This window comes from Eutrigla gurnardus, assembly GCF_963514095.1.
Source record: "Eutrigla gurnardus genome assembly, chromosome: 13".
Taxonomy (NCBI): Eukaryota; Metazoa; Chordata; class Actinopteri; order Perciformes; family Triglidae; genus Eutrigla; species Eutrigla gurnardus.
The window spans coordinates 1,694,728-1,705,575 of NC_139936.1; the positions used below are offsets into that span (position 1 = coordinate 1,694,728).

Consider the following 10,848-nt stretch of genomic DNA (forward strand, 5'->3'; position numbering starts at 1 on the left):
CGGTGTTTTTTTAGATGAATTTGGGATTTTTTTTTTTTACATCATGTCACAAGTAGGTCGGGGAAGCTGCTCTGAACAGTCAGGGTTCATGTTTCTTTTTCCCTTTTTCTCCCATTACACTTGTAAAATTGATGCTTCTCACCACTGCATACGTTACATTTGCACCACTTGGCCTTGGAGTGACTTTGTGAATGTGCTGAAACAAGTTTACAGTCTCTACTACGAGGAGTAAAGATGTGTACTGGCAGAGAAAGATTGTTGCTGAATTGTCTGTTAGGCTATCTGTATAATTCTGCTTTATAATGTTATGAAATTCATAAATCATAATGGTAACTCTTTTGTGTACAAAGTGTCAGAGAAGGGAGACGTTTCCTCTCTGGAGCAAATGTTCCTCAGTTGTGGAGTTTTTAATTTCAAACATGTCAAAATGAATACAGAAAAGAAAATATTACACAACTAGAAAGTATAGAGATATATTAATCATTTTATTTATTTTGACATGTCTGAATAGGAGTGGGAAGAAGTATACACTTATTTAATCCCAACCCTTCTCAATAATTCATATCCTCTGTCATACATATATCATATTTTATGTTTTTAGTGAATTCTTTAAAACTAAAATATTTTCTTTTTTTCTCTCTTTTTTAACTTTCCTCAACAAGGATCTTACAAAATACAATTATAGTTTCTTGCATATTCATGTAATCAGATCGGATTGGATCGGTCAGCTTCAGCAGTTCTTGCTGGGTTTATTTGTTTGGTGGTTAAGTTGAGACTTTTAGTTTTGTTTTCCAGTCCTCTTACAGAGAAACAAAGGGGATATTTTCTCTGCCGTGCCCGTAACGGAGAGAGGAGCTAGAAGCTGCCCCGGCACGTTTCCTGTCACCAAATGAGTGGTGTAATTAATACGCCTGGATGTTTTCCAGAAGCACCGACTCACTCACACAAGCTGCAGGGGATTCATGGGCTGCTGCATTGCACAGCTGCATCCTTGTTCATATGTTTGGTTTTTCAGGGTTGGTACGGGTGCTGGAAATCCTTGAAAACACTTGAAGTTTAGTGTGGTGTTGAAAAGTGTTTGGATTTAGAATAAAGTGCTATAAATGTGTGTTGTATGTGATGACATCTATGATAGAACAGAGAAAAGAAGATCTCCATATTTGAGGGACTGAAAACAGCATTTTCTGACATTTCTTTATGAAAAATGACTTTTGATGATGAACAGATGATGAAAATAGTTGGTGATTATATTTCTGTGGATCTGTTAGTGGAATTAGTTTTCCTTTCATTTGTGGTCCTTATGTAAAAAGCTGTCTCCTAGAGTTCTCAACGGGCCTGAAAATTACAGCCCGACCCGACCCGGCCCGCGGGTTTTTAAACCCGAACCCGACGCAGCCCGACACACCAGCATGAATTGTCGGCCCGAACCCGACCCGAACCCGACCCCCCGCGCGCCTGCATTGTTTTCCTCATACACTTGTTATCACGATCAGACAGACAGCAGACGTGAATTCAAATGAAACTTACTCTGCCCCATGAAGCAGGCAGCCAGATTGACCAAACGTGAACAGCGACGATTCACAGCAAACAATATATAATTTACAACCTACAATTTTTTTATTTTTTTATTTTTTAATGAAATGTGTTTTATAAAAAAAGGAAGCCCGAGGCCCGACCCGACCCGGCTCATTTGCGTATTTTTTCGGCCCGGACCCGGCCCGAAACTTCGGGTCCCGTCGGGTTTGTCGGGCTGGGCCGACCCGTTGAGAACTCTACTGTCTCCAAACATCATGTTGGTTGTTTAGAGGACAATAACATCTCATTTAATGTGATGAACAAGTGACATAATAAGTAGACTGAATACTGATCATTGGATTGGTACAAATATGGAGTTTACCACAGCTGGAAGGGGCTGGAAAAGCATGGAAATGCACCTTGAAATGCTTGAAACCTTGTATGTTGATACGTCGTTATGCGGACTGTATTGGGTTTTGATGAGGGAGCTTTGCAGCGAGCTGGAGGTGAAGTAAAAGAAGGGGGGGGGGGTCCTCTGTTGGTGCACTGAAGCTCAAGTCCATTTAACAATTGGCATAATTTTAAAAACAATAAGGAGGCTGCTGTAGAAACCCTTCGGGTCCCTGCACCGCTGTACACCGGGCTGCTGGAGGAACCAGCTGTGTGAAGAAGATAACTGCTGAGTGTATGATGTCGGTTTGACTCCCACACAAACCGCTCGCTGCACTCGGCCTTTAATGTGAGCCTTCCTGCATCGTACAGGAGGCGTCCTGCTGGCTCTGGTACACACTACAAGGGTTTGTTGTTGGTTTGAGTTAGTAACGGCTTCAGTCTGACAGCAGGGGGCGTGAGCGATGTTGTCTCTAACCAATCACTAGAGATCAAACTATACCCCCGAACCACACGGAAACCTCCGGTTCTGAGGAGTGAAGCCAAATCTAAAGTGCCTTAAACTGTCATTCTCTCTGCTGGCCACCAGGGGGCGACTCCTCTCTGGTTGTATAGAAGTCTATGAGAAAATGGTCCTACTTCTCTCTGTTGGCCACCAGGGGGCGACTCCTCTCTGGTTGTATAGAAGTCTATGAGAAAACGGTCCTACTTCTCTCTGCTGGCCACCAGGGGGCGACTCCTCTCTGGTTGTATAGAAGTCTATGAGAAAATGGTCCTACTTCTCTCTGCTGGCCACCAGGGGGCGACTCCTCTCTGGTTGTATAGAAGTCTATGAGAAAATGGTCCTACTTCTCTCTGCTGGCCACCAGGGGGCGACTCCTCTCTGGTTGTATAGAAGTCTATGAGAAAATGGTCCTACTTCTCTCTGCTGGCCACCAGGGGGCGACTCCTCTCTGGTTGTATAGAAGTCTATGAGAAAATGGTCCTACTTCTCTCTTGATGTATTATCTCAGTAAACATTGTAAACATGAGTTTATGGTCTCAATCTCTAGTTTCAAGTCTTCTTCAATCCAGCATGATGTTCATTTAGTACATTATGGTCCATTTAGAGTCCACCAGACCAGGAAGCAGGGGATGCTTTAGGGGGCGGGGCTTACCTGCTGATTGACAGGTCACTACCATGCTACCAATGCTAGTTAGCTACAAAGATGACTTTAACACTTAGCTGTAAAGTCGACCTTGAATTATAGAAGCTAACTTTGTTAGCAGCTTCACACCAGAATCCACATGGATCCAGATCCAGTAAGTGTGCCGCTCTGCTGCTTGTGTTCATCAGATCCACCTGTCGCTCCTCCACAGTCCAAATATGGTCACTTCCTTCTACTGGTTGCAAAAAAAAATAAAAAATCCAAGACAGCGACGGCCAAATTGCTGAACTGGAGCGTTTAAAACTGTCGTCCACAAACCGACGGTTGACGTCACCATGAAGACATCCACATCTTATTCTTACTTTGGCTCGAATCTAACATCATTTTAAGTGTCTAGGTGATGTGTTGCCATGACAACATACTTTGAGCCGGAGTTTTAAGAGACGAGAGAGAAAAACACAGAACCTGCGTACATGGTCAGGCGATACTGACCACACCTGCCGTTTATGTGAAATGTATTAGTTGATCAAATTTAAAAGAGAGTTGTTTTGTTTAAATGTGTTGCTCATGTGCTCGTCTGTTCTCAGGTGGACGAGGACGTAGCTCTGGACCAGGCGGTGAAGTTCTGCCAGATCCAGTTGGCCACTTCTGCTCAACGACAGGTAGAACATCTGCTGTTTGTCTCCACGTAGAAGCTCCTACTGTACTTCACATTTACACAGGAAGCTAAATGTTCCTTCTATTCCTGTTTCATTCCAAGTCGATGCAGCCAAACACTTGCTTCTTATTCCCTCACGTAACGACAACATGCCGACATAAAGCCCGATTTACTCCGGTTTATGGTGCGTAAGCAGCGTTTTAGTGGCTTGATGAAGTCGGTTTCACACGGCCGTTAAAGGAACATATCCAGTCTTCAAATTAGAGGTAAGCAGATGATGTTGGGTGAACTGCACTGATGTAGTCTGGATTCATCATGTCTGATGTCATCATACTGACCATTGGATTGATACAAATATGGAGTTTACCACAGCTGGAAGGTGCTGGAAAAGCATGGAAATGCACCTTGAAATGCTTGAAAAGTGCTTGAATTTGGGGAAAGGTAGAGGAACCCTGGATGTGTTTGTATAATCTCCTCTTCTCATTAAACTCTCCTCCTGGACATGTTGGGACGATGGTTGAGTCTTTAATCATCCAAGGAGATTCCAGGCATTTTGTTTTCCGTTTGGCCGGGTCTTTCAATGGTGTCAGAAAGACGCTCAAACCTGCACGACATGGGCCGTTGTAATCTGATTTAAAGCCATAATCTGCTTAATTGCACACAGAAGCAGCTCAACTAGCAAACACTCCAGGAACCCGCGGAGACGGCATGCTTTCTTTCTTTTTGCAAAGGTACGGTGTTTTCCTGCTGCACGCGGACCAGCTGACTTGTTGGTGTCTTAGTTAGCGATGTTTAATTCATGAGATGTGAATCATCAAAGCTGACTGTGGAGCTGCTGGAGGATCCGTCTCAGCTTCAGGAAGGCAGCGCTCTCTCGTTTGTTTGATTTGCATGTGCTCGGCTGCGTGAATCCCACGGGGAGCTCCGTCACATACGGCTGTGATTCAGAGCACAATTTGACTTAAAAACTCCCAGCAGAGAGAGAGAGAGAGAGAGGGAGAGAGAGGGAAACATGGAACGAGATCTCTGTTGTTGCCAAATGATCTCGTGCTGACATGATGTATCTGTCGAGGCGGCGTGTCGTTACGGCAGAGCGGCTTTTTGCAATCTCCACAAAACCGTAAATTCATCGACAGGACCGACACTCTTTTTCACGGCTAGATAATTAATACACAGGGTCGGTATGGTGCTGGAAATCCTTGAAAACACTTGAATGTTAGTGTGGTGTTTTCAAGGTCTGAAAAGTGCTTGGATGTAGAATAAAGGTCTTGAAATGTGTGTTGTATGTGATGACATATATGATAGAACAGAGAAAAGAAGATCTCCATATCTGAGGGACTGAAAACAGCATTTTCTGACATTTCTTTATGAAAAATGCCTTTTGATGATGAACAGATGATGAAAATAGTTGGTGATTATATTTCTGTGGATCTGTTAGTGGAATTAGTTTTCCTTTCATTTGTGGTCCTTCTGTAAAAAGCTGTCTCCAAACATCATGTTGGTTGTTTAGAGGACAATAACATCTCATTTAATGTGGTGAACAAGTGACATCATAAGTAGACTGAATACTGACCATTGGATTGGTACAAATATGGAGTTTACCACAGCTGGAAGGTGCTGGAAAAGCATGGAGATGCACCTTGAAATGATTGGAAAGTGCTTGAATGTGACTTTGAACACGGTGTAAACAGTATATTCAGCGTACCAACATCCTTCCTCCAGCTTGGAAATGAACCTTCTAACGGCTGGTTTCCATCCAACTTTTCACCCGACGAGAGCAGGTGTGTGTTGTTTCTTTGGACTGTGCTCCTCGCTGTTGCCATGACAGCGGCTGTGGGAGCAGGGCGGCTGTTGTCATAGGTTGTTTGTGCAGCTCTTGTGTTTTTGGAAGTGGTCCTCCAAAAAAGGGACACATGGGGGGGGGGGGTGGCGTGGTCGTAGCCTCGAGCCGGGACCACAGAGTCCAACACACGAGTGATCCTCCGGGAGGGGGGACCTGCCTCCAGGGACCAGGATGTACAGTTGTAAACCTACAGGACCCTGCAGGTCCCGAGGTCCACCTCCTCAACACCTCTGTCTTCCCCCGTCTCCCTGCAGACTGCCGGCGATGCCCCGACCACACCCAAGTACACCAAGGAGCACCGAGACCTGTTCTTCCCGGCCTCGCTGTCCACGCCGGTCCTGCTTGGCCACGCCCCCTGCCACCCGCTGGCGGCCCCGGAGGGTCCGGCCAAAGTGGCCTACGAGCCCCTGAACAAGCTGTCCAGACCTCAGGCCTCGGGCTTGCAAGACCAGACGCAGCAGCAGCAGCACAGGAGAGCAGCCGGCCTCCCCGCCGCCGCCATGGCCTTCCTGACACACTCAGGTACGATGGCCGCCGCTTACTTTTATTAATTTATTTATTAACAAGAGTCATGAGGCTTGCTGGTGCTCCGAGAGGTTCACTGTGAAGATCCTGAAGTGCTGCAGTCCGTGTGGCCAGCAGGGGGCGCCCGTGGACTTCCACAGATCTCTTACATAACAGCAGAAAAATGGCCTGCTTGTATTCTTTTCCTTTTTGGGTTTCATCGGCAAGTTTCAGTAGACCCTTCCCCTTCCTCTCATCTTCTCCAGGGATAATAATCACCCCTCATAATTAATATTCTGGCTTTTATCACGTTTAATATCTAAAGATATAATCAACCAACTCAATCTGTCTATTCTACACATATTATCTGGAGTGTATTTCTGTTATTATTCAGAATGCTTTAACACTAGTTCCATGTGAGGCCACTAGAGGGCAGTAGGTTGTTGAGGGTAGTAGCACATAAGTGCTCAGCGAGTGGAGATGTCCATATTTGGCTCTCTTCCTGTCTCCAGCCCGTTTTCTGGGAGATGATCGCTCTGCACAAACCTGGACCCGTCGTTTCTTTTCAAAGACACGAAGCTCATAAATATTAGATTGTATGGACGTTAAAAAGCACGTAGACGGGTCGGATCACATGATGAGGACACATCCATGCATCCTCATACAGTCGCTACTGTTTTCTTTACAATCAGACGAGCCGTGATGTGTTTCTGCTGCCTGGAGTCACATTTCTGGTTCTTCAGCTTCATCGTGATGTTTTATTTAGCAAATTCTATTTCAGTATGAACTCCCCTCAGGTGAGAGCGACTGTAATGAACCGGCTGTCAGGCGACGCGCCGCAACACGCCAGCGTCTCGTTTTACCCTTTAATTAGAAAAACCCACTCTGTGTGTGTGTGTGTGTGTGTGTGTGTGTGTGTGTGTGTGTGTGTGTGTGTGTGTGTGTGTGTGTGTGTGTGTGTGTGTGTGTGTGTGAGGAAACTAAGTTTGCCGATGAATGTATAGAATATAATTATTAGCCGTGTTTTAATGAAGGATATTTGTTTTAAAGTCTCGATAACTGAAGTTCACCTTTAATCAATCATGTGTTTTATGGTTGCTGGGTTGGATCACTGATAGCCGGGTCCTGCACCGTGTCCAGACCGTGACGGGGTTTTGGTTTGTGTCCACAGAGGATCCCCGGGATCCACCCTCGGAGGGACTGGCCTACCGACAGCAGGAGTCGCACCTCTGCCAGCAGATGAAGCTCGCCACCGTGTCTCACGGCCACGAGGCGGCCGCCGGCTGGTTCCAGGAGGAGACCGCCACATGTAGCACCGCACAGCAGCCGGGTCCAGGTCAGACCCAGACCGCCAGCTGGGACCGGAGGGGGGGGGGAGAGACAAGGTTCTAATGTTTAAAATGTGTCCCTCAGACCAGCAGCAGTACGGCAGCGAGGACCAATCCAAGCTTCCAGACCCCACCCGGATCCGCTCCCGAGTCCCGCCCAACATGCCAAAGCTCTTCATCCCGTCCACCGTCACCAAGTTCCCCCCGGAGATCACCGTGACCCCGCCGACCCCCACGCTGCTCTCCCCCAAGGGCAGCATCTCGGAGGAGACCAAGCAGAGGCTGAAGGTATGCACCTCCACGTCTCCGTCAGTCTGCTGTTGAGAGTCAGGAGGAAACGCTCGCCGCCGTTCACCTTAAATCCTAAAAACACAATTATTATCAGACATAATTAAACAACATGACAGGTCATTGTTTCTGAGTAGCATGTCCATAGTGTTCTTTCATTTTACTGCATACTACTACAATATTTTTGTAATTATAATATAAATATATATTTTTTTTATTTTTATTTTTTTATTTGATGAAATAAGGTCATCTAGACATAAATACAGCAGAGACCTTGTTGTTTGGACCACAGACAGTCTCCTGTTCCTCCACATAGTCTGGTCTGGTCTCTGGACTAATGTGAGCTACTATCTAGACCTCTGGGGGACCACAGACAGTCTCTGGTTCCTCCACATAGTCTGGTCTGGTCTCTGGACTAATGTGAGCTACTATCTAGACCTCTGGGGGACCACAGACAGTCTCTGGTTCCTCCACATAGTCTGGTCTGGTTTCTGGACTCATGTGGTCTACTATCTAGACCTCTGGGGGACCACAGACAGTCTCTGGTTCCTCCACATAGTCTGGTCTGGTCTCTGGACTAATGTGGGCTACTATCTAGACCTCTGGGGGACCACAGACAGTCTCTGGTTCCTCCACATAGTCTGGTCTGGTCTCTGGACTAATGTGGGCTACTATCTAGACCTCTGGGGGACCACAGACAGTCTCTGGTTCCTCCACATAGTCTGGTCTGGTCTCTGGACTCATGTGAGCTACTATCTAGACCTCTGGGGGACCACAGACAGTCTCTGGTTCCTCCACACAGTCTGGTCCGGTCTCTGGACTCATGTGCGCTACTATAATACTAACACTCAACAGCGCCCCCTGCTGTCTGCTCCCGTACAGAACGTCATCCTGGCGTCTCAGTCCGCCGCCACGGTGAAGAAGGACACGCTGAGCCAGCCGGCGCTGGAGGTTCAGGAGACGTCGAGCCAGGAGTCGTCTCTGGAGAGCGAGTCTGAGGACGAGGAGGACGACTACATGGACATCTGAGCCCCGAAGACCTCGTCTGCACCGCAGACCTGATCCTGATGGAGGCGGCTGCCGTTGTTGATGCTGTTGCTCCCTCATGTGCATTACAACACAAAACACTCCCAAATGGAGAGAGCAGCAGGAGTGCCTGTGATGTCATCGCCTGTGATGTCACAGTTTCTCATGCATGTTCGCCATGTGCCATTTATGCAGATCTCACGCTGGATCCGGCCAGAAAGACTTTTTTTTTTACGTTGTGTGTTGAACTGAATCTGCAGCTAAGGACTCGGTCCTGGACTGGCCTCGGTCCTGGACTGGCCTCGGTCCTGGGCTCGCCTCGGTCCTGGGCTGGCCTCGGTCCTGGGCTCGCCTCGCCTCGGCCCTGGACTGGCCTCGGTCCTGGACTGGCCTCGGTCCTGGGCTCGCCTCACCTCGGCCCTGGACTCGCCTCGGTCCTGGACTGGCCTCGGTCCTGGGCTGGCCTCGGTCCTGGGCTGGCCTCGGTCCTGGACTGGCCTCGGTCCTGGACATGGATCCGTGTGTATTTCAGCGAACACGAAGGAAGCGACGAGGACGGCCGGGGGGGTTCTTCGTCTGCGTCGCCTAGCAACCTGTAGCAGATTGGAAATGTTTACACTTTAGCGTTCGGGACGTTCTGTCGGCACTTTGGCTCATTTTTTGTATTCTTGTAATGAGTTTCTTTGATTCGGCGTGATTTGTAGCGACCAGGAGCGGTTCTCACGGGAAGAGGTCCCGCCACCAGCACTGATCCGGGACCAGCGAGGGACGGCGTTTGCTTGTTCTGAATTTAGCTTTTGTACATATCACGATCCAAATATCCTTTTTTCTGATGCGTCCGGCCCGGCGTTCCACCGGGAACGTGGCGGCGAGGCTTCGGTTCCTGATGTCACGGCGGGTCAGACTTTCTCATTCAGATGCCTTTCAGTCCAAAACGTTTTGGTAAATTTGTCACAATTCTAGCTAAACTCAGAGGAAGACAACAGAATGTTTTTTACAGATTGTTTTCTATTTAAAAGCTAAATAAATAGAGATATGAAGTGATTGTGTTTCTGGAAAGCTGTTCTCAAAAATATATAGTTTTTAAAAAAGGACACAAATGAATAATGATTAACCGTCACCCTTAATTTAAAAAAGGATTGTTTTTGTTCATGTTTTTGTGTGTAAGATAGTTTTCTATTGTTTTTTTGTTTTTTCGGGGAATGTACCACGGCGAGGGGGGGCGCTGTAACTCCGCCCCCTCCGGCTGATGGAGGGGAACGTTCTCTCCGTCTGGAATGAATGCATCATAGATGTGGAACCAAAAATATATTTGAGAAATAACTTCTGTTCCGTGTGTTACTTCAAAAAAAGACTGGTATGTTATATTAATAAGTTGAACAATATGACTGGATCAGATCTTAAAACATTATTTTCATTTCAGCTCAACTTTAAGAGACCAAAGCAGCATAAATACACATAAATGTATGAACACGACTGAGAATCAACATCCAGTTCATGAACTTTCTTCCCGTCACAAAAGAGTTTTTAACGAACCGCTTTACGAGCTCAAACCTGCCTAACGAGCCTCGGTTTAAATCCATATTAGTCCATCATTTTATATGAATTCTTAAGAAAAAGCAGCTGGAACTCGATCGCAGCATTTGATGGTGAAGTTCTTAATTGTTTTCAGTGTGAAGCCGGTGAAACCTGAGAATCATAAAACTGCTCTTTAAACTGTTATAAAACCACACAGGCTGATGGAATACAATTTAAAAAAATAAATAAATAAACTCAGGATCGTCGAGTCATTTTTATTCTTACAGCCCAAAATCACAAATAGACCTTTCATTCAGAAGAAAACACTTTTAATATGAAAACATTAAATAAAGCAAAAAGCGTTTGTGAAGTCTTTGTTTGACATGATTTTAAAATGATAAATGTGATGAGCTGGGGGGGGCTCTCCGGTCCTGGACTCGGGGGAGGGGGACTCGGCGGACCACCACAGACCACATTGACTTTGTGGTCAAAGGGTCTGAGCGCTGTGGTGTGAAGTCTCCGACACGAGGGAAGTCATTAGTCTTCATTAGCGCTGGCAGGACTTTCTGATCTGTGCTGTGAAGTCGTCATTTGCTCGCTTTGCCAGGCAAGCTAGATCTGAGCCTTGTT

The 10,848-nt window shown here is 46.7% G+C and overlaps 1 protein-coding gene across 6 annotated transcripts in view; it reads left to right on the forward strand.

Moving 5' to 3' along the window:
* The window catches only part of cabin1 (calcineurin binding protein 1), a 44,438-nt gene extending 34,415 nt beyond the window's left edge, over positions 1-10,023 (forward strand). For 4 of the 6 annotated variants that reach the window (XM_084024679.1, XM_084024682.1, XM_084024683.1 and 1 more), the window contains 5 exons: positions 3,641-3,715; positions 5,809-6,076; positions 7,230-7,394; positions 7,472-7,674; positions 8,530-10,023. In XM_084024679.1, the coding sequence (XP_083880805.1) occupies positions 3,641-3,715; positions 5,809-6,076; positions 7,230-7,394; positions 7,472-7,674; positions 8,530-8,703 (885 nt within the window). In that variant the 3' untranslated portion in view covers positions 8,704-10,023. The remainder of the gene's footprint in view (positions 1-3,640; positions 3,716-5,808; positions 6,077-7,229; positions 7,395-7,471; positions 7,675-8,529) is intronic. The other 2 variants (XM_084024681.1, XM_084024684.1) reach the window with 1 other exon arrangement.
* Positions 10,024-10,848: the final 825 nt, after the last annotated feature.